This window comes from Chaetura pelagica, unplaced genomic scaffold (genome assembly GCF_000747805.2).
Source record: "Chaetura pelagica isolate M959 unplaced genomic scaffold, ChaPel_1.0 scaffold708, whole genome shotgun sequence".
NCBI classification, from domain to species: domain Eukaryota; kingdom Metazoa; phylum Chordata; class Aves; order Apodiformes; family Apodidae; genus Chaetura; species Chaetura pelagica.
In genome coordinates, this window is record NW_009954405.1 from 533,424 (window position 1) to 552,500 (window position 19,077).

General features: G+C 37.2%; 1 protein-coding gene across 1 annotated transcript in view; it reads right to left on the minus strand.

The window, feature by feature from the left end:
* Positions 1-3,374: 3,374 nt before the first annotated feature.
* COG2 (component of oligomeric golgi complex 2) overlaps positions 3,375-19,077 on the minus strand; it is a gene marked incomplete at its 5' end in the record, with an annotated part of 22,347 nt that continues 6,644 nt past the window's right edge. The window contains 10 exons of the mRNA XM_010004238.1: positions 3,375-3,510; positions 4,506-4,686; positions 7,220-7,359; positions 8,412-8,554; positions 9,833-9,905; positions 10,547-10,747; positions 11,823-11,974; positions 13,223-13,284; positions 16,095-16,234; positions 17,897-18,023. Of these exons, the coding sequence (XP_010002540.1) occupies positions 3,409-3,510; positions 4,506-4,686; positions 7,220-7,359; positions 8,412-8,554; positions 9,833-9,905; positions 10,547-10,747; positions 11,823-11,974; positions 13,223-13,284; positions 16,095-16,234; positions 17,897-18,023 (1,321 nt within the window). The remainder of the gene's footprint in view (positions 3,511-4,505; positions 4,687-7,219; positions 7,360-8,411; positions 8,555-9,832; positions 9,906-10,546; positions 10,748-11,822; positions 11,975-13,222; positions 13,285-16,094; positions 16,235-17,896; positions 18,024-19,077) is intronic.

The following is a 19,077-nucleotide window of genomic DNA, read 5'->3' on the forward strand; positions in this document are numbered from 1 at the left end:
TTCCCTCCTCAATGCTTTTAAACAACACTTCTTCCAGCTAAATTCCTTCCAGACTTAGAAAGGCATAGCAAGTTTCCTAGAAATTCAAGAACAGAAGAAGAAAAAGGCACAAAATCTGCATTACTGTCCTGAAGCACATTTAAAGTATTTTAGGAATCTGATGAATAGAAGAGGATTAGTAGCAGAAGACATCTGTATTAGAACACACTTATTTCCATGGTAGATGCTCTCTCCTTGACTGATCCACAGTATTTGAAAATGCTAACATTCATTTTACTAAAGAGAAAGCCAATTCACACCTCTTCTGTCTTTCAACAGGGGTATCACAGAAATTTTTAACTAACATCATATTCTACAGAATGAAAATTAAATGCTATTTAAGTGAACAAAAATAAAAGATGTGGAACTGACCAGTGATGTAGACATTTACACAAATCATAGGACCATTCCATAATTTTTATTTGCTACACAGTGTTATTTCCTGCCCTGAAAATAAACCTGGTCTCCAATGGAAAAGAAGAGAATCCAGCCTGTATATGCAGCAAGATGACAATGACAAGTAGGAAGTGCTGTTATTGTAGGAAGATGTGGGAAATCACATGCAACAGAGAGGGCAAGAAACCTTTTCATGCCTTTTTGGCTTGGCACACAGATTGCATCCTTTTCCTCAGTTTTGGAGGATATAAATAAAGCTGTTCTGTCTTCAATCGCTACTAGACACAGATCTCGGAATCTGCTACTTTTGTGAACAGTTGTTACAGAAATTTAAATTTAGAGATGCACACTTTCCAAAATAAGAAGCTACACAATACTTTTACAATAGAGACTACAACTTAGACATTCATTCTGTAACAAGAAAACACTGCTGAAAACAACACTAGCTTGTAGCAAGACATCTGTACTCCTGACTCTGGCTAAAAGCAAATGAAGAGGTGCAGGAAGACCAAACATTCCAGGTCATTCTAGGTTCATCAATCAGAAGCCTGGAAAAATATAATAGACAACAAATGACTTGTTCATCAGCAGTAGGCTACCTTCATTCAGTAGCATGTACCTAAGACCTCTGGCTGGCTGAGGATTTTCATGTCACTGAATGAGACAAACAGATCAGACCTCTGGCAAGTTGGTTCACTTCACTGTTTCTTTGTTCAGCAACAAATCTGGATGCTCTCTCAATTGTCTAAGTTGCCACAAACAGAAAGAGCCTAAGCTAATTGGAAGAGTCAAATCCTAACCTAGAGCACATATACTGAATCCAAGAAGAACCAATGTAATTTTAAGCAGTAGTACTTTCCTCACTGTCCCCCTTCATAAAATTAGTTTTAGAAAAGTCACCTATCCTAATAATTTCAAAAGCACAGTGATCACATAGTTGTGTCTTCTCAACTAAAGTACAGTCCATTCTCCAACAGTGAAATATAAAAGCTGCAAAAAGTTTGCTCACTACAACTTCACTGCTGCACAACAGCCACATGCTATCAACTCTCTGTCTCCAAGTACTTGGAAGATCTGCATCAACTTCGGCTCCCCCCATTAAGACTCAAGCTCCTTAAATACTTTAGGAAGAAATGGGTATTTTAAATAAATAAACATGAACTAGGATTCCAGTGTTGAGTTTTCACAGGGTAAAAAAAACCAAAACAACCACCAAAACACAAAACTACAAACAAAACCTTCCTTCACATGGGGCATTCTCTCATTTGAAAGCCTCAAATTAGTCTCCTGCTGTCCCCAGACTGTGTTACCTGTCCTTCACGCATAAAAAAGAAGTGTCAAATAGGTAAACTGCTCTGGGTTCAAGGCAGCTCTTGTTTTTTTTTACCATTTAAATCCCTAGTAATGCTTTCAAATTTCCTGCTATATAAAGATGGAACTTGTAATGAAGCAACTAAGTTTGAAGTTACAAGAACTGTACATTCAGGCAAAAAAAATTCCCCAGAATTCTAATAGATAACATAAATCAGAAAAATTCCAACTCTGAATAAGCTTAGTGAATTAAATTTGATCTTGAAGGAAAATATGTAGCCTGAATGTAGAATCACAGAATGTTTGGAGTTGGAAGGGACCTTAAAGATCATCCAAGTTCCAACCCCCCTGCATGGTCAGGGACATCTCCCACTAGAACAGGCTGCTCAGAGCCCCATCCAACCTGCCCTTTAACACCTCCAGGGATGGAGCTCCCACAACATCTCTGGGCAGCCTGTTCCAGTGTCTCACCACCCTTACACTGAGGAATTTACAGCCTCATCTCTAACCTAAATCTCTCTTCTTTCAGCTTAAAACCATTACCTCTTGTCCTCTCACTGCAAGCCCATGTAAAAAGACCCTCCCCAGCTTTCCTGTAGGCCCCTTCAGGTACTGGAAGGCCACTATGAGGTCCCCCCAGAGCCTTCTCTTCTTCAGACTGAACAACCCCAACTCCCTCATCCTGTCCTCATAAGAGAGGTGCTCCAGCCCTTGGATCATTTTCGTGGTCCTTCCTGGACACGTTCCAACAGGTCCACATCTTTCTTTTGCTGGGGGCACCAGAGCTGGATGCAGTATTCTGGGTGGGGTCTCACCAGGGCAGAGTAGAGGGGCAGAGACACCTCTCTCCCTCTACTGGCCACACTTCTTTTGATGCAGCCCAGGATAGAGTTGGCCTTCTGGGCTGCAACTGCACATTGGTGGCTCATGTTCAGCTTTTGATCCACTAGTACTCCCAGGTCCTTTTCCACAGGACTGCTCTCAAGTGTGACCTGCCCCAGCCTGTATTCATATCTTGGGTTACCAAGAGGCCAGTAAATTAGCTACTGATACTAGAAATTGGTTTTGAAATTTAAATTACTTTAACAAACTTTTTAATGGAGCACTTCTAAACAACAAGGTCCATGAAAAAACAAATCAGTAAAATGAAAACATTCAAAACCCAAGCATTTCCCATGATGAGAGAACCCATGCAAGTACAAAACTGTAAGAAGAAACAGCAGATTCCTATTCCTGTGAGCACTTCCTTTAGTCAAGAAGAGCTGGAATCAAGACCCTTTGAAAGCTTTTGACAGTCATCAATGAATACACTTGATTGAAAAACATGAGACATCAAAAGCTTGGAAGACAATTTATTACATAACATTTTCATCATATAAATTCATTCTTCTACATTTTAAGATATACAATAACAAAGATTTCTTCCACATTTATTCTCTAGTAGAAAGATAGAACTTCAGATTGCTTTCCATATAATGGAAAGCTATTCAATTCTCAGTCTTTTGGTGAAATCAGCCTATCCTGACAGAAGATGCACTGATTTGTTGCTCACGACACATTCGGAAGCACTTCATTGTACTCATTTGGTAAAACAAAGAGGTAAATGCTCTCTCTTTCTTTTAGGGACATTTTTTATCCTCAATCACATGCTTTCAAAAATATCTAGGATTGTTCTGCTGCAGCCTGATCCTTAGCAGTTAGAACCAGCTCTGTAAGGGCTGAAAAGCTTTTTATGCTGCTCGTTTCCAGTCCCATCTTTTGTATCTAAAAAGAAGCAGAAGAAACATTGATTTTCTTTAAAACATCAGAAGCTCAAATTATTCTGCTTGAAACATTTAGCAAAGCATATGTTTTGTCCTGCATCAACATGCAGCAAAACCCCACAACTGTATATAACTGCACACTATGAAAACATTTTGTATCTAACTTTGCTCAGTTAAGTGTTTCCAGTTACTCTAGTAGTGTCTTGCAGGAAAATACTTAACCATCTTCTAGGCAACTTGTAACTAAAGCCAGTTGGAAGCTTTCCAATGAAATAATCAAAAAAAGAAACTTGGCTGTTAACTTTGTTTTTAATGCATTGGTTTCAACTGAAATTTTTCCACACCCCAGCTGAGGCTTCTGGGCAAAACTTTAAAGATAAACATGAATACATCCAAGAACAGCCAACAGCATGATGAAGCATTTCAATAGGCTGCAAGAGCCTACGGTTCTAGCCTCAAACTTCCTGGGGGACTGAAACAACTCAACAAATAGGGAGGTTGCTACGAGTCATTTTTATCCAGGAAAACTATCACTCTGACGATCAGAAAAATAAATCCATGAGAAAATCAGAAGTGCACTGAAAAAAAAATAAATCTGGATCTAAATAAACCCATAATGAAGCTATTCCGACAAGGTGCTTGCTGCTGCCACGTCGTAACGTTTGCATGTACCTAAACAGTTCCAAATTGATTATGAATTATCTATCCCAGTTCACCTTGAACTCACAGTGCAGCAATGTTAGTGCACCTAACAGGAATAAAAGAACAAAAGCCCAACACCAGCCAAAACCTGCCAAATAGTTGTTCTCATTAGTAAGATTTCTGTATTTCCACCCAGATCTTCTTCCTTTTAGCTAAGTCTCTGATATGAGAAGAGCATCTGCTCACACACAGGCAGACTTAATCTGCCTGTTGCAATGCATCAACAACATCTTCTACCTTACTCTCCTCCAAAACCAGGCGTAATAGTAAACAAACCTGTGGCTCATAACTTACTTGTTCTCCAAAATACTCAACGTCCAAGGCCAGCTGCAGTCTGATTTTGTTATCATCACTCATGCCCCCATTTGTACCAACTGGGTTAGAAGCTGGAGTTCTTCTGGCTTGCTTCAATCTTTTTAAGCTCTCTTCCATTTTCTTAACAGAACTTAGTACATCAGATACAGTTTCGTAATACCTAAATAAAGGAAGATTAATGAGAGAGACAAAAATTTACACTTTAACAGAAAAGTGTTCATGCACTTCATACACATCAGTACATCACTGGCCTCTGGAAAAATGCTAAACACTGGGAGCAATGATTTTCATTGCTAGGAAGCTACTGATGTTTTCATCATTATCAATTTATCCATACTTCCATCACTAGTTCTAGAGGTCAATCCAAAGATTGCCATTCAGTTTGAAGTCTACTTCTCATCACAACATTTTTGACCAGTTCAAGTTGTTTGAATTCAACAGAGGCCAAGGAACATGACTGTTCAACTTCAAACCACTTGAATCAGTCTCTATTTAAAATCAACAGAGCACTAAGTAAAATTTCATTTTAGAAACAGGACAAGAATAACAGCCTGACAGAGCAAAAAATACACAGTTTTAGACAAGTTCTAAAAGTGAACATTATATGACAGCATGCAAGTGCACACCAATCAGAATTGTCTATTCCTAAAATGAAGAAACTGATCTGAAATAGGACTGTTGGCAGGAAAAGTCAGAACACTGTTAATGCCAACTTAGAAATTATGTAAGTGGAATAAAACATCACTTGCCACACTAGGATCCAGAATGAAGAAAGCATTGGATCAAACAAGGTAAACAAATCAACTAATCAACAAAATTTCCACAAGAGAAGTGACTAGATTGAGCTATGTTCTATAATTGTTAAAATCTGTAACTTTCAAAGAGCCTCTCAAAGACAGTGATCAAACTACTAAGAATTAAGAAAGTTGAAAGAATCTTCCTCTTGCTTACTTCTAAACAGGGAGGCAACAGAAAGCGGGCAAACTTTTTAAAGAGATAGTTAGATAGTTGGTAATCCTGACAGGGAAAGTGAGAAACTTCTTTTTGGTAAAAAAAAAAGAAGCTTTGGATGGATCCAAGGAACTACAGAGCAGCTACCCCCTTTGTGTGGCGCCACCAGACTTACTGAGTCTTTATTAAAAAGGCTTAGGAGACACAGAGAGGTAGACAGACAGACAAGAATTCACTCTACAATATTTTGGTTCTACAAACATGCAACTTGCCATTCCAGAAATCTTTGGAGTCCTTCAGCAATGTTACTTAAACAAACATAATTGCTATGGGTTAAGAGTAAGCCTCTTTCTAGGGACTAATAATTCATTAAAAGAAGAGACATCGAACTTATTCAAGCAGTTTTTGTGCAAAATGGAAGTAACCAGCAGAATCAAGACCAATTTATGCTTAGCCATTTAAAAAAAACATTTATGAATAAATTTAAGGTTAGCGAATATTTGAGGGTCAAAACCATCCTATAATTTGAATTTTATTCCGAATAACTAAAAAAGTGACTGCAAATTGCTGCAGATGCATAGGGCATTAATAAGACGCATCATAAGTAGAGAAGCAGGAAGAGATAAGGAGACAAAGGGCAGGAAAGAACTAATATTCTTACTACATTTTAAAGCCTCGGTATTATGTGGCTAATTCTCAGAAAACATCAATCCAGTGCTCAGCAGCAGTCAACAAACAGGATAATATGCCAAGAATTATTAGGAAAACCATGTTAGGACAGACAGAAATCACCAGCATCACACTTAAACCAGTATGGACTCTTCTGATCACACAATCTATGACCAGAAAGGACAGACAAAAAGAACAAACAACAGTTATGAAGATGGGAGGAGCAAAAATCAATGTAGGCTGAGGGCATTCTTTAGTCTGAAGCAAGATTACAGAGGTGTAACACATACACAATTCAGCTTACAAAAGGAATAAATTGTCCATAATGCAAGAACTAGAGGCTATCCAGTGAAATTATCCTGGCAGAACTTCTGAACAAAAGCAAGTATTGCTTTCTCATGTCACATGGTTTAACTGGTTGAACTCACAGAACAAAACATCCCACAGTAGTATGAATTTAAAATACAGGTAGACAAATGGACAGAAACAAAATCCACTAAGGAACTTACTGCAGATGGATATTCATGCCCAGGGAGTCCTCAAGATGTTAACTAGCAAACAGAAGATGTACTACAAAAAGCATTGCTTTATGACTGCCTTATTAAGCTGTGAACGTTAGCTCTCCAAGAGCTAAAAAAATCCTAAAGTGGGGCTTTTTTTAAGTCACTAAAAAGATGGATAATCAATACATACATTAAAGTAAAAGGAGTATAGAACTCAAGTTTCTTGAAAATTCGATCATTGTTCACCGCATATAACATGAGGTGAACATCTTGTGTGAATTCTGAGAGAAAATGCAAGTTTTTAGTTCACTGTTGCACTACTAGAGCTAAGCAACTTTTCATATGGCCTATCCCCAATGCCAGTTTGCACAGATTCAAATAGAAGTCAGGTCTCTGGATTCCCTGCCCTGCTTTTCATCTGTTGAGAAATACCTCTCTTTTGGCAAGTTGTATATTCTTGTTTTCTTTACAGTTGTGTTAATTCATAGTGGTTTGGGTTCTTCCTGTGTTCATTCAACAAACACTGGAATCTTTAATCAACGTAAAGAATGTTCTGTATGGTTCTCTTACTTTTGTGTGCATTCAGACAGGGCACTTTCCAACCATTCATGAACCATGGACTGCTTCAATATATCTTTGTATTCATTCTGCAGTCGGTGGAAGGGCTTAAGAGCACTGTCAACATAAGGTGAAGCTTTAGATGGCACCTCCTGGTAGATGGCAGAGAAACAAGGTGGGTGAAAAGAACCAGTAATTTACTTACATCAACAGAATTATAGCACATACATGAAATGCTAAGTCTGTACCTAAGCAAGTAGATGCATACTCCATTCATGACTTATCAATGAAAGCTCATCTTACAAAGGAAAGACATCACAAAATCACTAAGTAGTGTCATACAGTGTTATATAATACAGAATAATGTTCAAAATGACAAGCTTTTTGAGATGTCACTCCTACTATCAGGGCACAAACCTGAACACACTTTCTGCTCACACGACCCTCCCCCCATCACCAACCAAAACCACCCCACAAACAATCAACCTTGCCCATTTCAGTCTCCCTTCTCTGTTCAAATTATGCAAGGATGTAGTAGTCTGGGGCCCACATTACTCAAATATGTTTCTATTGCCTGAATGATACCAAGCTAACTACCAACACAGCTGCGCAGACTGGTAAAGGCAAGTCACAGGAATAGAACAAGCCACCATCAGACAATCATTCTTGGCACCATATTTACTTCCTGTTAGTTTCTTCACAAATTACTCTTTTTAGCCATTCACATCTTGTTCTTTCTGTGCAAGGTAATTTTTTAATCAAATCTGAGCAGCTAGCTCACTGAGATGAAGCTTCTTGACATAGCAGCCACAAGTGTCATCCCCTCAAAAGAAGCCTGCCACTCAGCAGCACTGCATCTTATGGTATATGCTATGAAACGTGGGAAACACTTATTCTAAGTAACCCATTTTCTTTTGTACATCAGAAGTTCTGCTCCTTGCCCTTCCTTCTATCTCAGGCCTGTGCCCTCATCATTGTTACCCTACCTAAAATTTTGAAACACAGTTTTGTTTTATCCCTTTCAATGAGATGAGCAGCAAATCATTAAATTATCTCAAGGTATTTAATACGGCTCTTGACTGTCAAGCAGATACAGACAGGCCTAAAGAACTCATAAGTGTACTGCCATTACTGTACATGTAATGTACTGTACATTTTTAACATAGGCATGAGATTTATTTTTAGATCTACAACCAGCACTGACCTTATTGGTTCTCCTATACAATCTCGGAACTTCCAGTGCACTCTTCAGGTAAGCAAAGGAGGACTCACTGAGGTCCTGGATAATCCTGTTATTCAAGGTAGGCACGCAGGCTGATAAAGAGGTCTTTGAGTCTTCCAAGGCTCCTATTGAAGTAAAAATGCTACCGTTTAAACTGAGCTATCATGCCCAATCAAAACACAAATTATGTGAAGCCTGCCCATCATCCCAATCTCACTTGTTATCCTAAATGGCTTCTGGTGTAAAATAGAGGATGCTTACTTAACAAATACACACCAGCCATTTTAAAAACATCTCCCATAACATGAACCATACCTCAGCCAGGAAAACAGATGGTGGGAAGGAAAGGAAAAAAAACAAACAAAGGGGTAAAGTAACATAGTGCAGGTTCACAGTTTTTTCAGAATTAACAATCTAGTAAGGGGCTTGAGTCAAAAGCCTCTGACCTACCAAGGAAACCATGGCTGAGAAATTCTTCCTCAGAGTACCTAAACTCCCTGTGGAGTGACTAGAACATACTCAACTCAAAGTTGTGACTTACAGCTAACCACCTACTGAGTGGGGGAAGTGCACAAGCTCCTACCTCTCTTATGGACTTGGACATCCACCAATAATCCTGATGGAGAGATTTAATTCAGTGCAGGACTTCTGGCTATATTTGAAAACAGGGACTAGTTCACTCACCCAGCTACTACATGCCTGGCTTTAACTACTAAATTAAAATCAGACTATATGTTTCAAATAAAGAGTGATCAGATTAAAAGAAAAAAGGAAAAAGAGGGTAAAATACTTAATTGCCCCTGTCCTCTGAAGTTGGGGTATTTAACCATGAAACTTTGATAACTCTCCTTTTTACATGAGTCATCAGGCCAGATGGAGAAAAATCTTTTTCTGAAGATTTTGGTTTCAATTAGATAATAGAAAGCCTCTCTTTAATTCTTCCCTATTTCCTTTACAAGTACGTTTTTCAAAAGTTATGATATGAATTTTGTAGTCTAAGGTCCTCCACTTTCTGGAAAAGCATCCTAATTACTGGAAAATGTTTCAAAAAAGACCACAACCCCCCCGCAAAAAAACCCCACAAAAACAACAAAAAAAAACCCCAACAAACCCCCAAACCCCGGAGGAAACATTAAAATAAATCTACAACCCATTCCCAAAAAAACCTAAAGCCCTTCAGACTCCTTTAACTTTTATTAAATGTATTCCAGACTCAACATGTCTGTTCAAGATAGTTTCTACTTAACAATTTAAACTTAAATCAGCTTCATTAACTAATAAAAACATTCGCATTTTCAAATTTTTCATTGTAAGTAATGAAACTGTGTAAAACTTGATTGTTTGGTTGGCAGAGGGGATTTGGGAGAAGGGGAAAGGGACTGAATTCAGCCTCTCAGCTTTACCTGCGATACAAGATACATTCTTGAAGCCAATAATTTCAAGTTTTGGTTTAATAATGTCTAAGATTTCAGGAATCTGAAACAAAAAAAAACAGAAGAGATACAGTCATATTATAAACATATTTCCATTGCTTTTTCTACATTCTGTAAGCTTCCAAAGCATCAGATGACTTCTCCAAATACAAAATACACAGAAGTCATCCCTATTGGAAGAAACTGAATACCACACATCTCTTTTCAAGTTTCTATCTAGATCATTAGTACAGTATAATCATGATGAAAAAACCTTTTTCAACCTCAAATACTAAAACCAGGTAACATTTGAAATAGAAAATTATACTAAAGCTGAATATTGTACCACACTCCAAGCTGCAACAGAGATTTTACTATCAAAGGCAAGACTGACACGTGACACTTTGCATCAAAAATGAGCAGAAACATATTATTCTAGGGGTTAATCCATCAGCTACTAATAAAAAATGCTTAAATACCTGAAGTGATTTCTCTGTAATCGGCAATTCAAAAGAAGCACACAGTAGACAATTTATTTCAGGTGACATTTTCTGTATCAGACTACTCCAGTTTCAGCATTTAAGATAAAAAAATAGCTTACTGATACATTATTTGAAACAATTTAATGTCCTTAACAAGATGTCAAACAATATGGGTACATAGATCAACAAAGACTCTTTTGCAAGTAAAGTCACAGGCACAAACCTGATCCTGGAGTTTGTCCAGATCTGCAGCAACATATACCAACTGAGTACTAGATATAGAAGGCAATGGTTGACTTTCTGGAGAAGACCCGTTCCCTTGGTCCTCACTCGGGCTGAGGCTTACAGAAGATTCCTTTCTACCAACAGGTAAAGATTTTTTGCTTTCCTTCATATTCTCACTGGAAATGGGCCTTACAGAAACCTGAAATATCAAGCTGAGATGTGAACCCTTGCAATAATGAAGGCAGTTAAAGTTGGACAAAAAGAAACAGGATGCAAAGGATTTATGAGTTCTCAGCATTAGAATGCCACACTTACAAGGGATATTAGCATTCCTAGATTACACAAAAAAAGATTTTTTAAAATCAGTTTTTGGTGCACTTAAGAGTTGGATGACTTGGAGTAAATCTGTCACTATAGCAACAGGGCAGTCAAGTCCTACAGTAATTTTTACCTAAGCAGTGTTTGAATGAACTACCACACTGGAGGAATGTTCAAGACAAAACATTTTATCATCATCTGTTTTGCAGAAACACAGTTTATTTTCATATGCTGGAATACAAAAATCATAACCATTCACTGCTGGTAAAGAATGCTTTTCTTCCATCTCCTCAAGCCCTCTGCTGTCAGGCACATACTTCACTCAACTACTCTATTTTAACTCTGGTACTTACCAGTACTTTTTTCAAGACCCAGTTTAGCTGACAGAACTGAACTGTGTCACTAAGTCTTAAAAAAAGGATAAAGGGAGACTTTACTTCTGTCTTCAGCTGCCTAAGGGGCATGTACAGAGAAGGCAGAATCAGACTTTTCCTTGAGGTAGAGTGGCAGAGTAAGAGGCAATGGACACAGACTGTACCAAGGGAAATTCTAATCAAATATGAAGAAAAAGTGGTCAGTCATTGGACCAGGATTCCCAGAGAGCTGTAATACTGCCATCTTTGGATATATTCAAAATTCAACTTGAGAAGGTTCTGAACAACCTTATCTAAGCTGGCCCTGTTTTGAGCAGGAATTTGGACCAGATGACCTCCAGAAATCCCTTTAAATCTGAATTATTCTATCATGCTCTTTTCCTATGACACAATGGGGAAACACGCATGGCAGAGAGCAGGGAGTAAAAGAGCAAAGCACAATGTCTCCTGCTCAGAAGCAGGGAATCATTGATGTTGATTCAGTTGCCCATGAAACATCCAGTTTTAGTCTTTTTGTTTCAAAAGGTCTCTTACTGAGGGACACAGCCAATCACCAAAACCATAAGCATTCTGTTCTCTTACCTCAGCAATGAACACAGAGTAGCGTGCCAAAATTTGCAGACTAAGTTTCCACAAACGGTGTGCTAATAATGGTAAGAACATTTGATCTGACCAGCACTTAAGAAGACTCATCCAGACCATGTGAGTGGCCAAAAGACAGTATGAGCTGCCAGCTAGAAACAATGAGACAACAAAAGTACAGTTCCTAAGCACATTCTTAAAAGATGTAACATCATTAATTGCGTTACCTGAGATTTAAAAATATAAAAAGTTTAAAAAAAAGTCTTTCAAAGAGACACAATCACACAGATAACAAAGAGGATTTACTAGGTATTTGTCTGAAACAAATTATTAAAATACTAGCTATTCATTGCTTTAGATTTAAATTCTACTTAGTCTTGCTCTAGCTATGCAAGCAAAATCAACAAATGAGAATCTGTCTGCAACAAAGGCAGGTACAGCTTGGCCAAACAATACATATCAGGAGATAACATTTCCAAAGTAATTTCTGGCTATGAAGAAGTTATATTAGACACACCTGCCAGCCATTACAGTAATACTCCTTTAGAATTAAACTGCTGCTCCTGTCACAGTTATAATGGATATATCTGCTAGAAATGTCTATTTGAAACCAAATACTTTTAAAGCACTTCATGCACTAACATTTTACAGCATACATTTTGAGAGCTATCCATTCTGAATGTGTCTGCAAATTCCAGGCAAACACCCTGAAGTGGAATGATTTGTGCATTTTGTCTCCATTAGGATTTTTTTCTCCTTGGCTCTCTTCAGAGCTTGTGTGTATATATACAGAGATACACATTTATTCTGCTTTTTGCTGCCTTCTTCATGTTTTTACTATGTTAATTGAAGTAAGTTATCTCTGATTACAACATCTAAAGAACATACTAGGTTTTCCCTTTCACTCCAGTTTTTCCTCTGCATATCTCCTCATCTGCTCATAATCAATGTATGTTTTTGGAGCAGACACCAACACTGTATACCACAGCAAGTCTTACTTAATGCTGCAAAAAAAATAGCCACCTGTGCCTTGACATAGTCCTACAACAACTATGAAAAATATGTCCTGATAACACAGCACAGCCTCTCAGCTGTTACTTAGAGGAAGGGAAATGCCAATTTAGTTCCTTCTTACACTGAGTGGATAGTTCCATACATACGTCAATGGCTCCTGCCAAAGGGGGTGTTCTTAGTAAGTGAAGTCATCACTAAACAATACTCTCATATTTCCTTCTCTATAAAAATGTATTTTACCTTTTAATCAGTTAATCAGAAAACAAGAAAGCTCATGTGAACTCACACTAAATGAGTTACTACATACTAAGCAGACAGACAGTAACTACTGCTACTTACACCACAGAATCCTTTACAATAAATTATTTTTTGCAATAAAAGTTTACCTGGTGCTTCCTCTAGTGCATCAGAAAGTGCTTCTTCTAAGGCCCCAGCTATTTCTCTGAATCTGAGACAGAAAAGTTTTGAAGACTACAGCTCAATAATTGCTTACATTGATGCCTATACATTTTTTTCAGTGTTTTTTTAAACATTATTTCAATGTGCTATCAATGCACATAAATAGACTTTAAACACGGAGTTATTTTTGCCCAAAACACATTGGGATATAAAATAGACCTTTGACATTTTACAGGCAGGTAGGAAGCTTATACATTGGGAAATTATTAAAGTCATAGTTGCAAAAATTATCAAGATGATAGCAGTGGTCTTTAGAAGAGTGAAAATTTTTGGTTTGTTACTGTTTTTAAACTGAAAGTGAACACATTGTCTCACACTTGCTCTAGCTGAGCTTCAGATATGTGACACTTAGATGTGGCTTCAGCTCTCTACATGTTTGTCAATGAACAGTGCCATAAGGTTCTGCAAGCAATTCTGTACCTAGCAAAAATCAATAGTTCCTCACAGTAATCCTTGACCCCCTTTTTAAAACATTTACCCTTCAAACAAGTAAAAAAAATTAAATCCTGCTCCATAATTTTTTAATATAAAAGCAAAGTTAATATTAAAACCTCTAATACTTTTCCATATTAAAAGCATATTGGATAAACAACATAGCATTTCTGTCACCTAAAAGTTGTCATGTAAGAGCTCAAAAAAAATTCTTTAACCAGGTTTTTCCTGTGAAATACTGAAACAAAGCAATCATTTTAAGCTCCCCTATAGAAAGTTCTATCATCATCGGTTTCCCACTTGCACCACTCCCACCAATAAAGCAGTGTCTTTTAGGTCAGGTTTTTAACAGCGATGGAATTTTTGCTGAATGTTCCTTACATAGGAAAAAACATTCCCCCATGTGGGCTTCCCTACAGTTCCAATGGCAAGGAAAAGAGTTAGGGGGCAGTTTGTGCCAGCCCTGATATAGAACAAATGCTTGTACATCCATCTGTTCCTCAAAGGATTGTTTGTAAAGGCTTTAGTGAGGGCTGATTGTTCTGAGCAGTTTCTGTAATTGAAAAAAAACCCAAACAAACCAGCAAACTTAACTATAAATGACAGTGTGAGATAATACTTCAATAGAAGACCTGTATGAATTAAGGATATTAACATACATCAAATAAAAAAGTTTCCCTAATATATATAATTAATACATTGCATTATTTTCACAGCTGTGCGCAGAAGAATTCATGGACATGTCCAAAATTTATCTGATTATTCCAATATACAGGAATGATATGGTGAAAGATGAACCAGCTGCTGTTATCCAACCGTTTATGGAAATAGAGCATTACTTAGATTTACAGTAATCTTGGGTTAAAGGAAAACTTTTTTTTTTTTTTAAATCAGAGCTCAAAATACCTAATGGGAAGGAACATTTTTGAACAGAAAAATTCCATTTCAATTTTATAAGTAAAAGCATCAAAGTTTGATCAAGTGGTCACTTACTAGAAAAGTTGCACTTTCAAACAAAATTAGCAGACTCATAGACCTATAATGATACACATCTGTTAAAAGGTGTATAATAGCTACAGTTCCACTTAGTCTGTGCACTCAGTACTGGTACTGTAGCAAATACTCTTGACTCTTCCCTTGGGCCAACATGAATATTTGTACAGTGAAGTGGTTTGGAGGAACTGATTTGAAAGTCAGCCTTTTTTCACACAGTGTAACAGACCCTCATCTGGGTTCACTACCCAGCTGCAAGAACAGTTGTGCAAGAATAAAAACAAACCAGGATGTCAGAGGCTTGGGCTATCATTTTACAAAACGCAGTGAACCACCAAAGCACTAAGACACTGCTCATGCTCCTGTCACTTATCTTAGCTCCAGGAATCCTAAGATTCATGGATGGAATTTTTCAGCAGCATTGTAGATTTATCCTGGATTACAAAATCTGGATAAATATGGCTATGGCTGTACTGTTATTGATAGTTATTGAATCATGCAATAAAAAGGCCATTAAAGTGATCCAGGTTAGAAATAAACATCAATTTCTCTCTCTTTTTTTTTTTTTGGAAATTCTACCCTTTGAGGTTATTTTAAGAGACTCTCAGAAGATTTTGGACCAAAAGAGGTGACACACAGCATGCTGAGGTCACAGACTTCATCAATGGTTCTCCTTCTTGCCTGGAGGCTTGCTTTCCAAAAATATGGTTTAACATTCTATTTTGTCCCTTTCATTAAAATTCTAGCATTATTAGACTTAAAACAGGGCTTTCTTTTATCTCTCTGCTTTCTTCTAGCTGCAAGATCTGTAAGAGATCTTGCACAGGTACATCAGATCTGCTGGAAAAGTAAGCTAGAACTTAATACTTAGCTCCTCAGGAAAAGGGGAATCTTTGGGAAGGTAATACTACAAGACCCAGCCCTTTACACAGTAAATCCTGTGAGACAAAAAGGATGTCAGAAATATGGCTAGATCTGGAAAAGCTACAAGTTGTCAAGTCCCTTAATTCTCTATTTCTAAGAAGAAAGACTTCTTCCCTCATAGTAAGTATTCCTCTGGATTTGGACAAGTAGCATCCTTCAACATACAGTTGAGTTTCAGGGATACTGGACAAAAAGAATTTGAAACAAGATTTCGAGTCTTATCTAGATCTGTTCCTGAAAGCAGCATATAAAATTCAGTGTAACAACAACACAGTACATACTGAAGGGTAGCTGGCTGTGATTTTGCTCAATTGTTGAAAGATACATAACTGACTTAGTAATTAAATTCTTATCTTGACTTCTAGTATGATTAGTTGACCAGTGAACCTTCAAACAATCATCATCTTGCTGTGACTGAACTCTACTTTTGAAAGGTTAGTGCATACTAACCTTATTTGAAAATACACAGGCAAATTCCATTTGTTGTTAAAGCTGTGGTAAGAGGGATGAGATCTTAAACGTTTCACACTGGCCTGGGAGCCACACTGTCGTTCAAATTTCCGTACAAAATCCATACTAGTAGTGTACTTCTGCAGGAAGAGAATGAGCATTCTGATCACATATGGGGTCCCAGCAAAGCAGGAAAGCCACCACCCATTCTGCAGATCTCTTTGTTTCACACAATAGCTAAGCTCAAGGTTCAGAGTGGGCTGACATGGCCCTCATCACCTAATCATACAAGGCTAACATTCTGGATTGTGGTGAAACCAAACCAAATTATCTAGTAGGACTTGATTGCGATTTTTTTATATAAAGATGATGCAATTGTTGGTCAATATCAGCTTAACGTAAGATGACAGCATTTAAAAAATAATTATTTAAAACAGCACACCCAACTCTTCTGAAGATAAAATACATCCTGGTGTAAACCAAGCAGTACAGATGACAAAAGCTCAGCACTGCTCACACTTGGCAGTATGCAGGGCATTAAGTGAAAACTCGAAGAGTGACTGAAACTTTAAGGGAAACCAAGTGTTCTCACAGGGGAGGGGTAATACCCTATCCTGTCATTTCATGGTATTGACACAACTTTATTCAACATTCATTTAATTTTCTACTTATTCAGAGACAGCCCTGCAAACTTTCACTGTTCATGCCCACTTGCCTTCAGTTATTCAATGTATCTGTACGAAATACATCTTCAACTCCAATAAAAGTATCAGTATTGAGTAAAAGCACTTTTGGCATGAACACAGGCAGAATAATTTGCCTTAAAAATCTCCAGCAGCAATCCAACATTTCCCCAAGTCATTTGTCCTGATCTGCCTACTATGCCCTCCTTCAGACAACTTACCACTGCTTGCTATCTCCATCTTGAAAATAAAGTTTCACACTAATCATAAGCCAAGTGGCAAGGAAAAGAAAAATCCAAATATTCCAGCAGTCACTGTTAGTCACAGGATATGAAGAAAAGCAGAAAGCTCCTATTTTCTACTTGTGACATACTAATAAGTACTGCCAGAGACTATATTCATACTAGACGAAGAAATCTGTTTCAACACTAGCAAAACATGGTAATTTAGAGGCAGAGAAAAACTGGCAATCATGAAAATACAAGAGTGACAAGTACTTTAAATTCATTCTATAACTTCAGCTTGCTTCATAATTGGTCGCAATACAAGAAAAAATACTCTTTAAATGTTCCAAACTTTATCACACTGCCTCCAAGTATTTTTTATTTCTTTTAGTTACCTTATGTTTCTAATCACAGCATAATCTACACTACTGTAAGATAGCAAAGGCAAAAAAAACAACAATGTGAAACAAAGATTTGTTTAACTTTCCCACAGTATATAGCAAGTTGTAACCCAGATAATTAGTTAACATGACAGCCCTTCCTATACAGAAGTCCTAGTCTTGGGTGAATAACGGTGTTGTCCACTCCTGCCTTAATTTATGTTGCAATTCTATAATTAAGAAAGAATATTTACTTCAAAAACAAATACTAGGCCCAAATTGACATGACTAAGTGGCTTCTAGTAATATCTGTATGAGCTTTGCTGACAAATTTGAGGGCAGAATTAATTACAATGAAAATTAAACTAAGTGATTGGAGATAACCTCCTCTTCTGAGCCACAAAACAACACTAATGTACACAAAAGCAGCTAGGGAAAGCAGTTAAGAAACATAACTCATTCAATACTTGTGTGTGTCAAAGAAATCACAAATGGAAATAAATAAAATTAATTACCTCATGAAACACATCTGGGTTTCCAGGGTTAAACAGTGATGGCAATTTCTCTTCTAAGCCACGTACTATTTCAGGCCACACTGAATTCACTAAGAAATCATAACCAGGAACAATATCTGCTTTTTCACTGAAATAAAATTGAAGTTATTCCATGTTTATATTTTACCATGAACCTTCTATATGGGGGAAGGAGTAACTAGAGAGACACACACTGCATTAGAGTGCAATTAAGGTTTTTACATAGGTAAACTAATCCCTTTAAACTACTCTTCCTTCCAGGTTTCACATCTAATCCAGTCTCATCAAATACAAGGTATTTTTTGTAACTCTGAGTGTTCTAAAATTTTACCAGTTACATATTTGGCAAGTTCATCCTGGAAAATGTGTACATTTCAGCTGAGAACTCCTATTCTTACTTGTATATTTCAAGTTTTAACAGCACCACGCTTCAAAGAGGAACCAAGTAGGAGTAATGTGACTAACGCAATGGAAAGAAGCAGAACTTTTTCATAATTGTTCCAAGCTATATTTATACACAATATTGTACTTTGAAGCAAAATATTAAAAGTTACCTTGATTATGAAAATATATAATTTGAGGAGAAGAGATACAATCATTTTATTCCAGTTCAGTACACCACAGAACAAAGCAGAAACATTCCATCACTAAGAAGAAAGCTTAAAACTTGCTGACGGATTAAAATAATAGAAATGTTAACTTAGGAGTCATAAAAAGCTCAGCAATGGATGACTAATTGGAAAAGTAGTTTTGTAGTCCCTAGGGGCTACAGCCACAGTTCCGCTAATTACAGCGGTGTACTGTACTAACCAGCCTGCAAACAGATTAATAAATGGATACAATTCAGTAGACCTGAATTATTTAAACTTCAAAACAGACAATTTAATTGCAAAAGGAATTAACCACTTTTTGGAGAAGAGAGTGGAAACGCTACACAAATCAATTAAACCTGTGGGCCCAGTACATGCAATAAATCAGTAAAACCTCTGGGGATTACTCCCACTTTTCTGATGTACACTAACAAGCAAATAACTTTTGAACTTACATTTTTTAATAGCTTTACTATGCTCTTCTTGGATTAAGTGGATTCAAAAAAACAAGGTATGTGACATGCAGTATTACAAACAGTTATCAATTCTACAGCTGAAATACAGGATTCTCTT